At 38.2% G+C, this 22,059-nt stretch overlaps 1 protein-coding gene across 4 annotated transcripts in view; it reads right to left on the bottom strand.

Moving 5' to 3' along the window:
* SLC4A10 (solute carrier family 4 member 10) overlaps positions 1-22,059 on the bottom strand; it is a 274,145-nt gene that overhangs the window by 47,432 nt on the left and 204,654 nt on the right. For all 4 annotated transcript variants that reach the window (XM_036743354.1, XM_036743356.1, XM_036743355.1 and 1 more), the window contains one exon: positions 2,780-2,885. In XM_036743354.1, coding sequence (XP_036599249.1) covers positions 2,780-2,885 — 106 coding nt within the window. The remainder of the gene's footprint in view (positions 1-2,779; positions 2,886-22,059) is intronic.

Raw genomic sequence — 22,059 nt, 5'->3', positions numbered from 1 at the left:
GACCCACTGCTTTCACTGAAATTACATTATCCTTTAAAATCATAGGTGGAACTGTTTGGCCTTCAGTAAAATATGTTTTGGACAGGTAACACTGTGCAGTGAATAGAGGGCTAACCCCCAAGAGAGGAAGACAAGTTCTTTCTCTGACACATACTATTTGTGTGACCGTGGACAAGTCACTTAATGTCTCAGTGCCCCAGGCAACTCCCTTAAGCTTAACGGTCAAAGGACAGTTGCCAGTCTATATTGAAGTAGTCAGTTTCCTTCTGGGAGTCCCTTAAAATGATGAAATCATAGGATAGAACTGAAAAAAAATAACAAAATAGAAAAAATCAGCTGAAGATTGAAGATAGAAAAGTATAGAAAGCAAATATTCAGTAACAGTAATTCAATAGACATTTATTAAGTATCCACAGTATGCAAAGTACTGTGTTTCATTTTGGGTGAGACTGAAAGTCTTAGATAAGATGTAACCTCTCCCTTCATATACCTTACAGTTTAGTAAGGGAAACAAACACAGGGAACTGTAATATACCATTGCATAATAAAAGCATTAGAGAGTTGTAGAATAAAATGCGTTATGAGAATACCAATGGGATGAAGAGGAAGGGAAATGAAATAGAAAAAAGTTTCCATTGGGAGGTGGCATTTAAGTTGGGTTTTAATGGATAAGTTGGAATTTAACAGGTGAGGACAGGGAAATATGGGCATTTTAGACAGAAGAACCACCACCATAGGTAAAGTTCAGAAGCAGGAGAGTTCAGATAGGATCATAAAGTATATGAAGAGGAGCAACAAAAGATGAGGCATGGAAAGTAATATGATATCAATTGGGTGTGGTGGGGGAGGTTGTATATTTGAACTGTACTTAGTAGACAATGAGGAGCTACTAAAGACTTTTGAGCAGAAGAATGACATTGATAGATCCATATAGAATAATGTACATCTTCACAGCAGTGTGAAGGCTATATTAGAAGGGGGTAAAGAGTGGAATTGGGAAACTCATTAGGAGGCAACTGAAACGGCCTAGGTGGGTGGTGATGAGGGCTTCTGCTAGGGTGACAGAAGTCAGAATAGAGAGGAGGGGATGAATGTGAGAGATGGTACAGAGGTGAAATCTACAGTATTTTAGAAACTGAATAGATACAAAGGGTGAAGGAGAGGGAAAAATCAAAGATAACACTGTAGTTTTATAGGAGACTACGTGACTCACAATAGGGCCATGCAGAGAGATAGTGAGGAAAGAAGGAGAACCAGGTTTAGAAAGAAACACAATGAGCCAGTGGGATATCCAGAAAGAGACAGAGGCGTCCTGGGAGTATCTGGGGATGCAGGTGTGGAGATCAGAATAGAAAGACATGAGCTGGCCTTGAGAGACAGCATTGGACGTGGGATCAGGGAGATCGGGATTCAAATTCCACCTTATACACTCTCTAGGTACCCTAGCCAAGTCTTTTAACCCCTCTGTGCCTCAGTTTCCTCATCTATAAAGTGTGAGGGTTGTATTTGATGCCTTTAAGATTGCCTCCTCCATGGGGCAGCTAGGTGGCGCAGTGAATAGAACACCAGCCCTGGAGTCAGGAGGACCTGAGTTCAAATCCGACCTCAGACACTTGACCCACTTACTAGCTGTGTGACCTTGGGCAAGTCACTTAACTTCAATTGCCCTGCATTCCCCTCTCCAAAAAAAAGGAAAAAAAAAGATTCCCTCCTCCAGCTCTAAATCTATGATCATAAGACAAAGAAAAGAAGACAGATAGTGGTGAGAGAAAACTGTGAAATATAGTTGGGTGGAGACAGAATTAAAAAAAAGTACCATGAAATGGTACAGGTACACATACAAAGCCACACACAACAGACCAGAGGAAATGGTAATGGGGAAGCAGGTATGCTATGGTCCAACCAGAGGTTTCCTGACCCAAACAGCTTTCTTCCCCCATGCAATCTGACTGGCTCCAGCTTCCCCGATGCTTCCTTGTCTGGAGGCATAAAAGATCCCAACCTTGAGTGGTCTCCATTGACATTAGTCCTACCACACATGAAAATCTCATTTTCATATCTTGCCCTTTATTGTAGGAGGTTCTTATTAAGAAAGGTACCCTGCTTCTCTTTTCAATCATTCCCTTGGCACATTTGACCCAAAATACATGGCAGTTTCCTTTATTATTCTATCTCCCTTGGTACATTGCTACAGAAATTATTTGAGCAGACTGTCATAATAGACAAACCTCTCTGCTGCCCATAGCTAGTATTCAGAGAATGCTGCAAACATTTCAGCAGCCAAACTGAGATGTTAACAAAGCATCCCCTCCCCCCAATGTAGCCTGAACAGCTGGAGGAATATTGGGTGGTGGAGTGGGGAGGGGAGTTTAAAATAAAAGCTTATAGATTCTTTCCACACAAGGCAGCTTTGGTTTTGCCATCTGGTAGAATTTAGGTCAAACCCGTTGTTGTCATTAAATGTGTTTTGACTTAATCTCAGTCATAGTCCCTTGTTGTTCATATGTAAATTTGTCTTCAGAGTAAAGGCACAATGAGCCTCAGTCCTATTTGTCAGATGAGCATGTACATGGAGGATGATAAAGTAATAACTAGTTCATTAAAATGTAACTGAAACTGCTCAGATTTAAAAACCTTTCTGCCTTTCTCTAACGACATACATATTTTATTCTATTGTCATTCCTAAATCTTAATAGGAATGATTATTTTCAAGTTTTAAAAATACCCCCCTCCCAAGATAATATTCACACTCATATTAATCTTTCAATATTTCACTTACTGACACAGTTAAGTTCTTCCAAATTATGTCAGAGGCAGAGATATTGAATTCTCTCCATTCCTGCAAGGTATCATTGCTAGGATTATGTGGTTCCACACAGTTACATCTGAAAAGGCAAAACAGTATTTCTGTTTCATTTATAAGTTTTTATTTACCAGCAAATGTTAATTAGACTGTCTGTAAATAGGCACTTCTGCTCACTTGAGCATAATAATACTCGATTCTCCTGTCTGTTGTTCTTTCTCTTCTACCTCTAGAAAACAGGGCAGGCAATTCAACCAGGCAAAATCCAATTCCATTCAACCAATATTTATTGAATATATGAACAAGGCAATGTGATTCGTGGGGAGGGAGAAACAAGATAAATCAGAGTGTCCAGGTCCTCAAGAAGCTTACTATTTATGATTCAAGGCACTTTCTGCTCCTTCTCCATCTGGAAAAGTATATTTAAAAATCTAGGTTGTCTCAGTGTCCACTGGGCCCATTTCTGTGGCCCCACTAGGCTCATTCAAATCCAAATGCTTGGCAGACCTGATAGGTATCATTTGCTTTGAAATTCCCCAGCCAAGGAGAATCAAAGGCAGCCCAAAGATGAAGCCGTATCTTGATTTTTTCCCCATGTTCTTCAATGTAACATGTTATTTATTCAAATAACAAAATCCAAGCATATCACCCTAGAGAAAATATATAGGTAAGTTTTTCTCAAAGTCCCATTATTATAAACCTTGTTTTATAGAGAAAACCAGACAGGTATTGATTAAAATATCATAGTTGAGATAAAGTTAGAATGTAAGGAGTGTCAGTATACAGTGTTCTTCCAGTTGAACCTTTGGGGAGGGTCAATTCATCATTCAACAAAAGTTCTTTGATTGTTTACCCTATTAGGTGCTGTGAGGAATATAAGAAGGTAAGGATGCATTCTCTGCCTTTGAGAACCTACACATTTATCACAGAATCATGGAATCTGAGTTTTAAATGATCTTAGAGGACATCTAATCCAACTATACTTAAATGAAAATCTCCTTTATGTTGTCTGTCACTTACAAGGTGTAAGCCTCTAGGAAGTGGGGATTCATCACTCCCTGCCCCTTCCCTCTTTCCCCTCTCCCCCACCCCCACATCAAGCCTTAATCTCTGCAACTTTAACTTATCATTCCTAGTTCTATCCTCTGGAGACAAGAAGAACAAGTACAACTCCCTTCCCCAGACAGTCTTTCAAATAACTGCATCCCCAATTCTTTACCCCATAGTTTCCCTTCTGGGGGCACTCCCTCACTTATCAATGCCATTCCTCAGCTGTGGAACTCTTACCTCCCTCACTGCAGCTGTTGAATCTCTCTTAAACAATTATAGGATAGCATTAATTGGGAAATGGACCTGTATGTACATTAAAGATGATCTAACAAGAAAAAATATAGGCACTCCTAAATTCCAAATGGTTGCTTTCCAAAAGCTTAGTTGTAAATTGGTTGCTTGGAAATGAAGGTGCATTTCCCATGATAAAAATCATGCTATAAATGCTAGTTATCTTTCCCAGAGAAACCCCTGTTTAATCCATTAGGTAATTGAATTATATGATGACAATGTGATCATGCCACACAAATTTAATCGAAAGAACTGGGGGTGTTTAATATAAAGTCAATGACAGAAGAACACAAGCTCTCTTAGGTCCCAAGAAACTAGAAAGGCCCCCATAGTGGATCAGCCTAGTCCGATTTATTTGTTGTCTGTGGAGACAACTTAGCTAATCTCAGATTGGCTGATAGTTGATCATTCGATGATGGGTTTTTTTTGGTCACAGTGACTCATAAAACTCCTATTAAAGCATTGGGTGGCTGTGATCTTTATTTGTAGAGTGAGTGCCCAAACTTATGAAATCACAGGTTGTTTGAAGTAGAGAAAAGGAGGGTAGTGCATTCCAAAATGGGAGAAATGTATGAGGAACAAATGGGGGAAAGCATATGGTGTGCTCAAAAGATAATGGATATTCCAGAATCACAGAATCTGAGAGCTATAAGGGACGTCAGCAGCCATCCAGTCCAACCCATACTTGAAAGGAATCCCTATTATAACATACCTGACAAGTGGTAGCCTCATTTAGCCTCTGCGTGAAGACCTCCAAGAGGAGGAACTCACAAACCCTCAAGGCAGCCTATTCTACTTTTGGATAGATTTAATGGCTGGGAAGATTTCGTTGATATCAAGCCTAAATTTGACTCTTTTAACATCTACCCATGACTCCTCCTTCTTCACTCTGTGACCAAATAGAACTAGTTAACTCCTTAAATACCTAAAGATAGCTTTTATGATGCCCTGAGTCTCCAGGTCAGAAATCCCTATTTCCTTCAACTGATTCTCATTTGACATGGCCTCAAAGTCTTTCACTATTCTGCTTGCCCACCTAATGCCACTCTCCAGTTTAAATTGTAGTATCTGTAACTGTACATTTTACTCGGGATGAAATCTGAGTGTGCAGAAGTCACCAAGACCATCACCTCCTTATTTCTGGAAGCTATCTTCTTTTTCACTGAACAAGTATTTATTCCACCCACCCCCCCCACACACCAAAAAAGTGCTACAAACAAACCAAAATCTTTGTAACAGATTGCATAATAAATAAAATGAATATCCACATTGGCCATGTCCAAATATGTGCATTTCATTAAGCATATTTAGTCCATCATCTCTATCTAAGGAAGTAGACAGTATGCTTCATCATTGGTCCCATTGTGGTTTAAGAAATGCTGCAATGGGTGGTTTCAGAGAAATCTAGGAGGATTTATATGAACTGATGCAGAGTGAATTGAGAAGAACCAGGAAAACAATTTATACTATAATAATGTTCTAAAAGTAAATGACTTTGTGAGACTTAATAACTCCAATCAACACAATGACCAATCATGATTCTTGCCGATATTTTTTTTTGAATGAAGTCTGAGATCTCGTATGTATTTTTTGCTACTATATCACACTGCTCACTTACTTCGAGCTTGCAATCTATTAAAACACCCGGGTCTTTTTTTCCAGAGCAACTGCTATCTAACCATGCTTTCATATTCTTGTTCTTGTGAAATTTACTTTGAATTTCATCTTACTAAATTCAGCCCAATTCTCTAGGTTGTCAAGATCTTTGGGGGTCATGTTTCCATTATTTGGGGCTGTTATCCCTCTTAGGTTTGTGCCATCTGGAAATTCTATTTATTCCTTCTTCCAAGGCATTGGATGCCTTTATACAAGTCTATTTGGACTGAGGGGGTAGGATATGTCTAGAAAAGAAAGCTGTGACTAGAGTATGGAGGACTTTAACATCAGCCTGAAGTGTCTGGTCTTTATTCTTTAGACAATGGGAAGTCATTGAAGATTTTTAAACAAGTTAGGGATGAAACTTGTATTTTATTATGCCAAATCTGGTAGTAGTTTTGAGGATAAAGTGGTCGCAGGGTTAAGTGACCATAGTCCAGAAGAAAGGTTAAAAAGATACATCAACAGTCTAGACATAAAGTGATAGGGGATCAAACTAGAGTGGTAATAGTAAGGATGCAAAAGAAAAGAGAGAAGAGAGAGAGACATTGAAAAGTGACTAGATATGGGCAAAAAGGGGAAAGAAGGGTCAATGATGACTTTTGGGTTTCAAGGCTGGGAGCCTGGGACATTAGTAGTGTCATTAATAGAAAGAGCCTAGAGGAGAAAAAACGTTTGTTTCTAGTCAAAATATGGATTTTTGGGGTGTTTTGGGGGTAGAAGGACATGAGAAACCATTTGGGGGCAAGTAGAAGAGACAAAAAGATGACAAAGAAGAAACAGTTACAGAGATGGAAGGCAAGCTAGAAGGACAACATGGTACATAGTGGAAAGAAAACTGCAATTGTAATCAGAGGATGAGTATTTGAATTCCAGCTCTGCTTTTGCTCTGGGTGTTACTTTGGAAAAGTCAGTTTCACCTCTTTGCATTTCAGTTTCTTCATCTTCAAAGAAATGAAAAACTTAGGCTAGATGATATCAGTGTCACAAAAACCAAGTTAGTAAAGAATTTCGCGAAGGAGGAGATAGTCAACAGTGCTAAATGTCACAGGTTTAGAGAAATATGAAGACAGAGAGGACTCTCGATAAAAAGGATCATTAGTAAGGATGGTTTCAGTAGAATTGAGGGTGGGGGTGGGGACATAAGCCATACTGCAAGAATGTGTAGGTTAAGCAATGAGTAGCTTGTGAGGAAATGAAGGTAGTAGGTGAGACCTCTAATTCAAGAAGCTTGGCAGCGAAAGGAAGGTGAGAAATGGGACTTTAATTAAACGAACATAGGTTCAAGTGAAGTTGTTATGCTTATGCTGTTTTCATTATTTTTTAAGGGTCTGCCTGCTTTCAATCCTTTTCCCCTTTCAATGTCTCCTCCACATAGCTGCCAAAATAGATTCTGTTCAAAAACATCTAGCAGCCCTCTATCGCTTCCAGAATAAAATACAAACTCCTCAGCTTGGCATTTAGACTATAATATGGCTACAGCCTACTTTTCCAGACTTATTACATATTATTGTTTCACAATTCAATGTTCCAGGCAAAATGAACTCCCTCTACATGAAGACTTGCCCACATCCCATCCCATCTTCTTTAGCATGCTGCCCTACTAGCATCCTCCCCCATACTAACCTTCGATCTCTTTCTATCCACTGGCTCCTTTGCTACTACCTCCAAACACACTCATACCTCCTCCATCCTGAAAAGACCTTTACTAGATCCAACCATCCCCACTAACTGTCATCAGCTATCTCTCCTTCCCCCTCCCATCTTGGCTTAACTCCTTGAAAAAGCCAATCATACTAGGTGCCCTGATAGCCTTCTCTTATAAACTCTGCAGTCTGGCTTCTTACTTTATTTCACTGAAGCTGCTCTCTCCAGAGTCATCAATGATCCCTTATTTGCCAAATCAACTAGCCTTTTCTCAGTCCTCATCTTTCCTTATCACTCTGCAGCATTTGATCCTGCTGACCACCTTATTCTTCTTGGATATTTTCTCCTCTTTCATGCTGCTGCTCTCTCTGAGTTCTCTTCCTACTTGTCTGATTGCTCTTTCTTACTCTCCTTTGTTGGATCTTCATCCAGGTCACTCCTACTAGTTGTGGGTTTTCTCCTGGGATCTGTCCTGGACCCTCTTCTCTTTTTTCCTATACTATTGCTTTTGGTGAAATCAGCTCCCACAGGTTGGTAATGATTGCCAGATCCATAGATCCAGCCTCTGTTTCCCTCTTGAGTTCCAGGCACACATCACCAATTACCCTTCAGAGATCTCAAACTGGGTATCCTGTAGGCATTTCAAACTCAACACATTCAGTTAAGAACCTATTATCTTTTCTTCCTAAATATTCTGCTATTCACAACTTTCCTGTTTTTGTCAGGGTCTGAACAATCCTCCCAGTCACCCAGACTCTCAACTTCTGTGTTATCCTATGCTCTTCACTTTCCCCCATTCTGTTTATCCAATAGTCAAATTTCATCATTTCTACCTTCTTAATGCCTCTTGAATATATCCTGTTATCTCTGCTCAAACAGCTACAATCATAATACAAGCCCTCCTCACCTCTCACTCTCATCTAGACTATTTCTATAATCTCCTAATTGGTCTCTTTGCCTCAAGTCTCTCCCTTCTCCAGGCTATCCTCTTTTCAGTTGCCCATGTGATTTTCTTAAAGCTCATATCTGATATCACCCTTTCTTGCATTCAATATGGGAAGGGGGAAGGGAACAAGCATTTGTGAAGTGCTTACTATCATTTACAAATATTTCATTTGATCCTCACAATAGCCTTGTGAGAGGTGCTATTATTATCTTTATTTTACAATTAAGAAACTGAAGTAGATGGAGGTTAAGTGACTTGTCCAGGGTCACAAAGTTAGTAAGTGCCTGAAGCCAGATCTTTATGATGATGACTCTGGGTTCTCTAAGTCTATGCTGGCAGAGTGAAAATACTGGAAGATTCTCTCTAGCTAGAGAGGCTTGAGGTATTGGGCCATATGTCTCACAGGGGAAGAGTGAGCAGGGTACTGGATTTGAGACCTTACTTTCTAATCTTGCCTTGGTCACCTTGGTCACATTGTAAAGCACGGAACACAGTGCTGGCTCATAGTAAGCACTATATAAATACTAGCTATAATACCAACAATAATTATTGTAATAGCTCTCATTGGTATGGTACTTTAAGGTTTTCAAAGTGATTTTACATTGTTATTTCTAGTACCTGACACAGGACTCCAACTCAGGTCTTCCAGACTCTGAGTCCAACATTGTGCCTCCTAGTCGCCTCTACTTACTTAATAGCTGTGGGAAGCTGGGCAAGTTCCTTCCCCTCTCTCAGCCTCAGTTTCTCTGGCTGTAAAAATCCTAATAATAGCACCTACCTAACAGGATTGTTGTGAGGACCAAATGAGATAGCATATGTAAAGCAATATATAAAGGCTAGCTGTTATTGTTTGAGAAAGAGATAGTTTAGGGATAGCCATCACCAGATTGGCTTCAGGATGATACATCCTTTCCCCCCCCCCCACTGTAACTATCAAGTTTGAATTGCATAATTATAGATTTAGAGACAGAAGGGAATTGACAGATCCAGTCTGAGGAATACTGAGGTTAAATGACTTGCCCAAGGTCACACAGGTAAGCAGCAAAGCGTTATTTGAATCTTCATTCTCTAACTCTATTGTGTCAATAGAGGGAGTCTTCACATTGATAAAATCAAAAGTACTAAAGTGCCATCCATAAAAATCACTAAATATTTTTTCCAGTCAGATTAGAATCTGACCAATATACTCCCATTCTTCTTTGTGCAGTTTTAATTTCCATGTCCCTATGTAGAGTATTGTGTAGAGGACTCCTTTTCTTCTACCTTTCAAAACTCAAAAGTCCTGGGCCTAAGATGGGAAGCATGGGAGAGTCATTAAACCCTTCCTAGACTTTGATTATGTGTTTGGCACACGTGAATTGTCCCAAGAGGGTGATTTATATACAGTGTTCATGGTAACAGACCTCTAGCAAAACCATCAACATTGTGTTCTCTCCTACAACTGCGCAGATGATAGATTTCCTCTCTCCTAGAGGAGATTTCTAGGCTCTAGTGTTATATAAGAACTTTGAAAAATGGCTATGAGCCAATCTGTTCCAAAGCTCAGCCAGTGGCTATGTGCCCATAATGGTTTCAGGAAAGGCCATCGGTCTTTTGAGATTGTGTGTCCTGAGCTTTTAATTGAAGATAAGCTAGCTTCAGAAATAGGTAATAATATGAGATAAAATCCCTCTTCCCTGCATTTCCATCTATGCTATTGTGTTCTGTCCAAAATTAAATAAAAGAGGTAAAATCAAAATAAGAGTGATGAGATAAGAGTTGAGCTGGGGCAGTTTTTTTTGTTAGCTCCAGTTTGAGTACTCTCTTATGTGCCACCAGTGACAAAGTAATGCCTGCCATTAATATAACTGGAACGGAATAGCCAGCCCATCTTTACCCAAGACACAGCATTACTTTGCTGGCCAAATTTTAAAACAACACCAAAAGACACCCATAATTTGTACATTGTGGTATTGTGATTTTATTCTCTCGATGCAAGATCTGCCAAACAGAAGCCTCACTACTCGTTACTGTCTGGAGAAAAGCCAGTGCCTTAGCACACAGCCATCTTGATTGCACAAATGGCTACAGGGTGATTAGGTAAGCATCTTAATTAAAAGTCCTAGCCCAGGAAGTCATTGCTTTTATTTCAAGACCTAATGGAGGAGACGAATCCTCTTATTAGGGAAAGGCCCTTTGTTGTCTTCTCTGGAAGAGAAAATTGAGTAGAACTACTGTCAATGTGTCATTATCACTGGCTTTAGTCCCTGGATGGCACGATGCTCTCCATTTGCCTTTGTGGCTACTATCAGAATCTTCCTGTTTTGTATGAACAGTTCCTTTGTAACCTTTTTCAAAGCCTCTTTTGTGATAAAAATAGTCATTTTAGTACTCTACATTAAGTTGGGTGTTAGAACAGGTCAAAGAACTTGTTAGGTCACTGTTAGGCTCATTATCATAAAATGTATTCTGAAGTGTCCATATGTGCATACACCATGGAAAGAAATCAAGCATGGTCCTTTGAATTCCAAATGCTTACAGTAGTGGTTCTCAGACTTTTCTCTCTTACAGCACAGTATTCTTTGCCCTGAAAACTGGGGCACACTGGATTTTCAAGTTGGCAAAGAAGAATGGTTCCTAGGAAGTCAGGTCTCAACTCATTAGCCTGGTCTTAGAATTCCTCTGCCTACCCTTCCCCTGAAGCTCCCCCTTTCCTCTTCTCCTTTTTTACTTCCAAGTCGTCCCATCACATGAAGTAGCTTAGTACCTCCTTAAATAGAATTGCTATATTGACCTTCCCCACACCTTGGGCTCTGATGGTTTATAACATTAACTACAAACTCAAAAGGAGTTGAATTTATGGTCGAGGCTAAAGCAGGGAGTTTCTATTTTGTAGAGTTTTAAATGGATGTGTGAAGAGCAAAAACGGTGGCACAGAAATATGCCACAGTCCTCCCTTTGAGAATCACCTCTTATAATCTCCAAGTACAGACTATAACCTGCAAGATGAAGAAGCCTCTTTGCAAATTCTCAAAACATGGGAGAAGACTAGCCCTACTACCAGCACCACTACATATTAAATCTATCAGAAACAGTTGTCTTCCCTTCAATTAGAGACATCACTATTTTCTCGATCCTCTGGATCAGGGCTGTCCAAAATGTGGCCGCAGGCCAGAAATTTACATAAATGTTTTAGGAAACGAAGTTGAGCTACCGCAGAGCTCTCACTAAAATGGCAAATCAAAATGTACCGTCTATTGTTTCAATAAAAACCTATGGTTGGACAGCCCTGCTCTAGATTCATCATTTTGTAATCATACTCAATTCTAATCTCTCTCCTCATTCATCTGTCTATCTCTCTATCCATTCATCCATCCAGCCATCTATCCATTTATTCTACAATATTTTTAAGCACAATCATCTGCATAGTACTGTAGTAGGTGGGATGAGGAATAAAATAGAGGATATAGTCCCTGCCTTCAAGGAGCATCCAATTTGGTGCAGCTTCTGATATTTTCCTCTCTATATCTGGCCTGTCCACAGTTCTGCCAGTACATCTTATGTCAAGTCAACTAAAATTTATTAAGTGCCTACCATATGCCAAATACTCTGTTAAGCAGTGAGGACAGAAAGGCAAAAACCCAACAAACAATCAAAACAAAACCAAAAAGAAAACCTAGTCCCTGCCCTCAAGGAGCTAACAGTCTGATGGGGGGAGGGGGAACAAAATGCAAAACAACTATGCACAAATAAGATACATATAGGATAAATTGGATATAATCTCAGAAGGAAGGAAGGACTATGAAAGGCTTATATATAAATGTATATAAATACATACATACACATCTTTCCATTTTACTAATAGAGTACAATTTCAGGCCTTATTCATTTCATGTCTAGACTATTGCCTTCTTGATGGGCTTCCTGGGATCACTTCCAATATCTCTTATATTCGGTTCTTCTCAAAACTCACAATTGCCCCCCCCCCCGTCGCCTGTGATAAAGTCCCAATTATGAGTTTTGTAACACTTTGACAATGGTCCCCAGCAGTTACCTCCCACGCTAAGATTTTATGATTACTTAACTGTTCCCATCTCTCACTGTGACATGCTTGTGATGAGTTTACATTAAGGAATTAAGGAAATGGAAAAACATGGAGATGTGTTGTACAAGCAAAATCAATAGAAACAAAATCCACCAATAACCCAGGGGAGCAGAATTCCTACACTGAGAGAAGATCATTTACCATCCTCAAAATATATTTTGGCTTCCCTAGTCCCTGAAAATTGGCCCATGCCTTTGTCTTCACTTGTAAAATCAGCGCAGGTTCTCTGGAATGTGATTTGGACACCGAGACTTCTTTTGTCTCCACACGTGGTATCTTCTTTCCTGCATTGGATCTGAACTTCCCACAATTAAACCTACTCTTTTGGGTTGGGCCACTATTAACTTATTCACTCAAATTCATTCACAAAGTTATGGCAGAGCCAGAATTAGAATCCAGGTAATCTGATTCCTTATGTAGGTGGTAAGTTTTATATAGTGGATAGAGTGTTGGACTTGAAGTAAAAAAAGATCTGAGTTCCAAACCTATCTCAGATATTTACTTGCCATGTTGATCAGGACAAGCCACTTAACCTCTCTGGCTTCAGTTTCCTCATCTGTAAAGTGAAGATAACAGTAATGATATTTACCTCACAGGGTTGTTGTGAGGATCAAATTGAGTAGCATATGTAAAGTGCTAAAGGGTTATGTAAACCGTGCCAGTTACTAAGCAAAGCCAAGCCTGATTTCCTTAAAGGAGAATGGATGCAGAAGTCTAATGTGATGTTGCATAACTCATCTCTAGCCAAGGCTCCTCCCCCTTATCCCAGAGGTGACTGCCCATGTGATGTGATTTTAGAGGGATCTTAGGATCTTACTTAGCTACCCTTGGGAAATTTTGAATACTCCTTATTGGAGGAATCAAATACTTGGAAAAGGAAGTAATAATTCATCACTCCCCAACTTATTTTTTGCTGGAAATAAGGTAATGAAAAGTATCTGGGAAGCAGGGTGGGGGAAGGAAGTGAAACAGTCCATGTAACTGGACTCTTAATGGGGTTAGAGTTGTTGTGTTAATTGGTTTTCTGAACTCTATTTTCTTCTTTAAAAAAAAAAAAACAAACTTTGTTTCGAAGGATGGTTTATTAGATAAGGGAGAGGAGAAGGATGCATTTGGAAATAAAGGTAACCTGTCAAAACTGATCTGTCCCTAAAAAGGGGTAGCACATCCCACTCCACATACCTCAATGAATAACAGATTTGAACATAAAAAGAAAACTATAAAAAGATAGGAGAATATGTCATAATGAACTTATCTCAACTCTGGAGAAGAAATGCATTCTTCTTCCTCTTAAACAAGTAAAAAGAATTACTAGGGACAAGATAAATGAGTTTAGTTATATTAAAATAAAAATTCCTGTACAATAAGATTATATATAATAAAATATTAAAAAAGAAAAATTGATGGAGAAAATATTTGTGGCATATGCCATTGATAAAAAAGTGACATCTAAAATGCACAAGGAACTACTAAAAGTTTATAAGCTTAATTCCTAATCCAATCCACAGTAGTCAATATTAAACACAAAATTTTTAAAAGGGGAAATGTAAATTATTAATAATCATTTGAAAAATGCTTGACCTAACTTCAAAGAGATGTAAATTAAAACGGCTTGGAGGTGCCACCTTAACACTTATAAAATTGGCCAAAATAATTAAAACCAATGAAACTTAAAGTAGTGAGGTTATGGAGAAACAGGTTCACTATTCATTGCTTTTGGAACTGCATACTTGCTGAGTTTTTCTGTAATGCAATCTGGCAGCACACAGCATAAGGTGTTTTTGCTTGTCTGTTTTTAGTTTTTCCATATAATTTAAAAAAAATTATCCTATTGATATTTTGTTTTCTCATCACCATTTCCAAATATATCACTCTCCCCTCCCCTACACATAGTAAGCCATCCTAGGTAACAAAGACTTTTTTTTTAAGAGAAAAAATAGTTCAGAAAACCAATTAAATCAATTTGTATCTGAGGGTATATACAATTTTCCATAGCCATAGTCTCCCACTTCTGCAAGTAAGGTTTTGAGTTGCATTTTTTTCTGTTCCTTTCCATTTCCTGCTCATTGTAATTAGAGTTTCATTGTTTTCTTGCTGTTCTTTCTATTTGCATTGTTGTAGTCATTGTGCTTGTCATTTTCAGAGTCCTGCTTACTTCAAACAATCAGACCCTTTGTCCCAATCATTCTACTGTTGAGAATATACCTGGATTGTATTTTAAAAGGAATCATCTGTCCAAAATCTTTCATAGTACCCAAAAAGCCCACCCCAAACCTGAAAACAACCTAAATTTATCTAACAATAAGGGAATGATTCAATAAACTGTGTTACATTAAGGTCATCGAATACAATTAAGATCTACAAGTATAAGAAACATAGGGACATCTGGAAAGACTTTTATGAAATAATGCAAATCAAAGAAAGCAGGACCAGAAAAAGAGTACCTACCATCTGTGACCATGTGAAAGGAAAGATGAATGGGGATGAATGGTCAAAACATCCTGAGAGAGACTTAGAGGATGTAGCTGAAAAGTTAGTGCCGCATTTTATGCATACAGTGAAACTATATTAAAATGCAAAGAGCTGTAAACTATTTTTTCCCTTTAAAAAATTCTTTGTTATAAGGGATGTTTCTCTGGGGGAATGATGAGGAGAGGGATAAATGTATTGGGAAATGTAAGTAACAGAAAAACAAATTATATCAATAATTTTTTTGAACTAAAACTAGCTGCTAAGTAAGGTTAATTAATTGTAATGATGTTTAATAGTCTGATGACAAATCATTTTTTAAGTGGCATCTTCCAAGCAACCAACCAGGGATAACTGGAAATAAAGAAGATGCTTTTGGCCCTCAGAGGAGGGAGTGATTGGTTTCTGGCAAGGAAGAAGGTAATTACAAGTGACCTGGCTAAACTGGAAATAATGGGAATGGAATAAGGACACAAAGGACATATGCTCTCCCTCATGGCCATTTTCTCCTCTGCAAGCCATGTTAGAGGAAACAGAAGCCATATGGCAGGGGCTGTGTGCCTCTTCTCGGATAGGTAGAGAAGCACCTAGATTCACTTCTCTTTTTATGGGAGGCTGTGCAGTTTCATGCTAAGCTATTTACAATCAATCAGGTTAAGGATAATTACAGTCCATCCTTCCTACAAGAATGCTTATTTTAAAAAAAGATTGCTCATGAGTATGTGATTCTAAGTTATTGTTGACAACCACATTCTCAATTGGTAGGTATTATCTCAGTAGGTTTCTGCATTTGTACTGAGCCAGAAACTTCTCTGAAAGTTCATGTGGTTGTTACGACTTTAATATTAACTTTCCCCTCCCTTTTGAGCAGTTTTCTGTGTGCTAAGTGGGTTTGACCCAGGGGCTTTGCTGGTAAATGTTTAACAACTGGCTTTCTAGGGAGAAAAAATGAGCTCAAAGACACACTTTTAAGTTTAATCTACATTACTAACATTTTCTCTATCACTTTCATAAATCGAGATAACCAATAAATAAAACAATAAATCAAGCTCTAATTTGCAGCATTTGCCAATTTCCAAGGTGTAAATGCTCAAACTGAAAACTTAACAAGTGACTCTCACAGCTGGCTTGAGCTGGCTCCAGCATACTCCCTCGGTGCCCTATCAGCCTCTACTTAAATATGCTGAGAGTTGCTAGATGGAAAAGTCACATTAGTTGTGTACTAAAATCCTTTCTGAGAGCACTGTGGGAAGTTTCAGGTCAATAAGAAAGAGGTGAATGAATTCAAGATCTCTTTCTTTGATAGCTTGGACTCTCTTTGATAATCTGGATTACACTGGATAAAAGGTGGGAGGGTTTAGGAGTGTAATATTAAAAGACAAACTTCATTCTCATAGTAATCACTTTGTTCCATATTTATCTGTGCACATGTTATAATTCTCTCCAGTATATTGTAAACTCCTTGAGGACAGGGACTATCATTTCTAATCTTTGTGTGCTTTGTGTTTAACCTAGTGCCTTGAACAAATACATTTTCTTTGGCTCTGACCTTGAAAGGGTTTATACTGAATACAATAATGTGGCACTGGTACTCATCTCTGTGGTCTGGGGCCAAGTCATTGGATCTCAGTTTCCTTAAGTGTAAAATGAGAGGGTTGGGCAGGATGGTCTCAGTGGTTCTTTATAACTATAAATTCCAAGATCTTATGAACAACATATATTTGTGGTCAATATGTGTGTGAGAAGTGATTGCATGGCCTATTAGCATGTTGCTTCTAACCATCTGGGGTATTGAGGGAGAAGAGTGTTCTAGAAGGTGGTTTGGGTTTTGTATTGTTTATTTTATTGGTCAGCAGATGAGGACTTATTCTGATATGGGAAAGTCTTTGCAAAATGAATTTCTTCTATTTCCAGGCTATAATTCTCTTTTTAGTGTTTCCCCTTTTGTTAAACCTTTCCAGACAATCTACTTTTATGATCGAATACTTAGTAACTTTGGAGGCTTGTATGCATAAACAGAAAAAAAATATGCTGAGCTAAGTGAATAGTCGTTGGTTCTATGACTGTCTAGGAAAGCTGATGTTCAACACAGTTAGCAGTTTAATTCTCACCATTAAAGAGCGTTTTTCTCCCTAAGGGAACTTATTAGTAATAAATACTCTCCCGCATTCCCTTAGCATTCCAAAGCATCCCAAAGAAACTGACAGTATTGCCAGTTAGAACATTGTGCCAAGTGGAGAATTTGCATCAGCACCTTGCAAAGAAAGAACCAAAGGGAGGGAAGCTATGAAATTTTTTTGAGATCACACAGTGGGAAAAGAAAAGACAGTAAAATTTACCAAAGGATTCACAATGTACTCACGCCCGTATGATTGTATAAGATCATGTACGCCAATGCTATTTGTTTGTAAAAACAACAACATTTTTTCTTAAATGTCTGCTGCATACCAGACATAGTGCTACGTGCTAAAAGAGATGTGAAACTGAAGGACACACAGTTCTACCCCTAAGGATCTTTTAGATATATCATCTAATGGGGGCATCAGACATATACTCAAATAATCAGAATATAAATTACAAGATGCCTAGGAGGGGTCAAACAGAGTGGTATAAAAGTATCAAGGTCAGTGGGATCAATTTTTACTGGTATACTCCACAGTTAGAACTGGGACAAGCAGTAGGTAGAATAACACAGTTAAGTGGAAAAAGCTCAATTCTACTGGCACAGGAAACTTGGGTTCCACTTTTAGCTATGTTATTGATTGGTTCTGAGACTTTGGATAAGTCATTTAATCTCATTGCTTTGTTTTTCTCATTTGTAAAATCGTGTCTATCTTATTGGTCTTACAGGGTTTCCATGAATATAAAGTACTTTCATACACATCAGATTACTTTGAAGATGTCTGAGTATTATATGCTTCCCTAAATTGAGGACCATGGGGAAATTTGATCCTATTTTAAGTAACGTTTTAGCAGTTGAAATTGCTAGGTTCTCTCTAGAGAAACTAAAAGGCAGTAATTAAAGGGAACTCAAGTGGCTATCTACTTTATTTCATTGCCTCCAGAAAGAAGGAAGTATCATGGTATACTGCATTTTGTAAAATGAGGCAAGACTAATGGCCTCCAAGGTCCCTCCCAGCTCCAGCTCTGTTACCTCCATGTCTGGTGGTGATCTTGTAGTCAGGAAGAATTGGGTTTCAGTTCTACTTCAGACACTTACTGTATGACCCTGAACTCTTTGAACCCGAGTTTCTCATCTTTAGAATGGGGATAATTATAGCAGTATATCTATATCACATTTGTGCTTTATAACATTAACGTGCTATATAAATGCAAACTATTAAAAGTTTCTTCCTATTAATAAAAAAGTCTTATAAAGAAGACTTTACAATTTCCTTTGGTAATATGTCCCAGTATTTAACAACTCGTATAGTCTAGAAATTCTTCTTAATAACAAGTTAGGTAAGAGGTTGGTAAGAGGAGAAAGAAAGAGAAGTGAGACTAGAATATACAGCAGCCCAGTGTAGGAAGGAGAACTAAGGAAGAAGCTTCACAAATGGTAAGTTCCCTAAGCATTGGAATCACAACAAACAAAACTCTGTACAGTGCACTGAGCTCAGTGTTGTCCCTGCTCAAGCGCCACTTAATGGCTGCATTTTGGGCCCTCCTGGCTTAGAGTGAATGTCAATGGTAACAGTTTCTCTTTGGAACAGGAACCCTGAGGGTCTTCCCCTCCCAGCTTGATTTTTTTTCCTTTTTTTCTTAATTAAAGGGGCCATCCCTTGACTCATTTGTTAAACAGGCCTATTCACTGAGTGGGTGTTACTTCCCTCTAAGTGAGTACATGAAAAGGCCTGAGCCTAAAAGGGCCAGGGTCTGCCATTGCATCCTGGGCCATCTCCAGTCATCCTGATGAATATCTGGTCACTGGACCCAGACAGCTCTGGAGGAGAAAGCGAGGCTGGTAACCTTGCGCAGCCTTCCCTCACTCAAATCAAGGTCAAACGCAGGTCATGTCATCAGTTCCCTGATGTCATGGTCCTCTTTAAAAACGAAGGACAAACACAAGGTCACATCAATTTAGAGCTAGAAAGGTATGTTGGGGCTAGGTTATGGAGAACCTTGAATGTCAAGTGTATTGTGAGATAATATATAATATATATATAATATAAAACATTATATATGCATTTTATGTGTATATATATGTATAAATAATCTTTATTTGGAATGGGGTAAGAAACCAACAAAAATTTTTTTTGCAGAAAAGTAACTTGATCAGATATATTCATAACAAAGATTATTCTAGCTGCCATACAAAAATGGATTGGAAGGATGGCGAGATACTGAAGCTGGAATGTTTGTTTGGAGATTATCGCAATAGTCTAAGTGGGTGCTAATCAAGTTTAATAGTATGGAAGCAATGGTAGGAATAGAGAAGAGAGAATGGATGTTAAAGATAGAGAAGTAGAATCAACAGAACATAGTAACTAATCAGATATGAGAAGTGAAGGAGAGGGAAAGACTCAAAGATAACCCCAGAATTACAAACTTGGAAAACCAGATACCTCAGACAGAAATAATGAAGTCAAAAGAAGAGGAGGGCTGGGGGAAAGATTATAAGCTCAATTTTTGGATTACTGAGTTTTTGGTGCTGGTTGTATTCTAAGTTTAGATGGCCTTTTAGCAATTGGAGATGTGGATCTGGTTCTCTGAGGACGCAGAGAACCAGAGTCCTCAGAGGAGAGATCAGTACTATCTTCCTTCCTTCCTTCCTCCCTTCCTTCCTTCTTTCCTCCCTCCCTCCCTTGCTTCTTTCCTCCCTTCCTTGCTTCCTTCCTCCCTCCCTTCCTTCCTTTCCTCCTTCTTTCCTTCCTTCCTTTCCTCCTTCCTTCCTTCTTTCCTTCCTTCCTTTCCTCCTTCCTTCCTTCCTTTCCTCCTTCCTTCCTTTTCTTCCTTCCTTTCTTCTTTTCTTCCTTCCTTTTCTTCCTTCCTTCCTTCCTTCCTCCCTCCCTTCCTTCCTTTCCTCTTTCTTTCCTTCCTTCCTTTCCTCCTTCCTTCTTTTCTTCCTTACTTTCCTCCTTCCTTCCTTCTTTTCTTCCTTCCTTTCATCCTTCCTTCCTTCCTTTCATCCTTCCTTCCTTCCTTCTTTCCTTTCTTCATTTCCTCCTTCCTTCCTTCCTTCCTCCCTATCATCTATGTATGTATCTATCCTCTATGTATGTATATATCTATCCATCACCTATGTATGTATCTATCAATTATCTATGTATGCATGTATCTATCATCTATGTATTTATCATGTCTGTCTGTCTGTATGTATGCATCTATCATTCATGTATCTATCAATCATCTATCTATGTATATATCTATCATCTATGTATATATGTATATATCATTTATCTATCTATCATCTCTGTATGCATTCATATCTATGTATATTTCTATATATCAATCATCAGCTACATAAAAGAAATAGTTGAAGTTGTGAAACTGGATAAGATTTTCAAGGGAGTGAATATGGGAGATGACTAACGACAGACCCAAGGAAGACAGCCATATGAAGTGGTCAGAGAAAGGATTTAGAGGCATTAAAGAAGAAAGAAAAGAAATACATAGAAGAGAATCAGTGTAGTGTTTCTGAAGGTGATGGAGAACAAAATACCCACTAAGAGATAATGAATCATGTTAAAAGCTGCAGAGAGGTCAAGGAGGACGAGGACTGAAACTACCACTGAATCTGGCAATTAAGAAGTCAGTGGTGATCTTTAAGAGAGTAGTTTCAGTAGTCATAAAAATGGAAGTCAGATTACAAGGGACTGGCTATGAGTTGTTTATGACTAAGAAAGCATTCAGTAAAAGATAATGAATTTTCCTGTAGTCTAGCCTAACAATTCAACAGCATCTACTTTGGGATGCAATGATTATATTCCTTAAGTCTTTTTTTTAAAAAACAGTATGTCTCACAGGGATCATTATCCCAGTTTTCTAGGTGAAATTGAGACTTAGAGAAGTAATGACTTGCCACAATCATACAGTTATTAAGTGTTGGGGGGGAGAGTCAAACTTCAGTCAGTCTTCCCAATTCCAAGTCCAATAGTCTATTTATTATGTTATTCTGTGTCTCACCTCCTTTATGAACCATCCTCAAAACAACAATCTTTATGAACTCCAGGAGAATTTAAAATGTTTTGTTATTTTACTTATTTTTTAAAAAAGCATTGTGAATAAAGATATAATTATCTTAGTTGTAAAAGAGATAATAACAGCTAATATTCATACAATTTTTTAAAGTTTACAAAGTATTTTATGGATATTAATTAATTTGATCCTCACAAAATCCTGGGAGGGTAGGTACGATTATTATCTCATTTTACAGATGAGGAAACTGAGGCATGGAAAGGTTTATTGACTTGCCCAGTATCATAACACAACTGTCTGAGATAGAATTCAAACTCTAACTTTCTAGTCTCCCAAGTTCTGTGTTCTATCCACTGTAATATCTGGCACAGGAAGACCTATTCTATCCTATTTTATTCCAACATTAGTCTTTAAATAATTATCTAGTGAGTGGTACTGTAGGGTTTTTTGTATATACTTATTCAAAACTTCAAAGAATAATCACATATATGATACTATAAAATAGTGTTACCTAAAGAGAATATCTACTTTTTTCCCTTAAAGAAACATACTAAGGCAGGAAGTTTGGAAGGAAAGGTATGAACTAGGGCATAGAATATTTTTTTTTTTACATTATCCTTTCTTCATTATTGTGAAATCAATGTATTTGTCTTTAATCTCACCTCTCATTTAGAATATCCCAAAAGTAACCAGTTTATGTACCATTGTCCATGAAAAGATTTCAAAGGGCCCACTATTCTGCATATATCATTTTATTGGCTTAAAACTGCCTTAGGCTGCATAGTCTGGCAGTGAAAGGCTAGCTAAAAAGATTACTCAGCAGTGGTAAGCACAAATAAATGGGCAAGAAGACCTAATTCTAGTATTCTCAAAAAGAAACTTCAATTGGTTAGGTTTAAGGAAATTTTACCAGTGGCATCGAGAGTACACAATGGCAAGAAAGAGAATAAAATATAAGTAGTCAGACTGCCTCAC

The sequence above is a fragment of the Trichosurus vulpecula genome, chromosome 2 (genome assembly GCF_011100635.1).
Source record: "Trichosurus vulpecula isolate mTriVul1 chromosome 2, mTriVul1.pri, whole genome shotgun sequence".
Classification (NCBI taxonomy): Eukaryota; Metazoa; Chordata; class Mammalia; order Diprotodontia; family Phalangeridae; genus Trichosurus; species Trichosurus vulpecula.
This window is presented reverse-complemented; position numbering and strand designations above follow the sequence as displayed.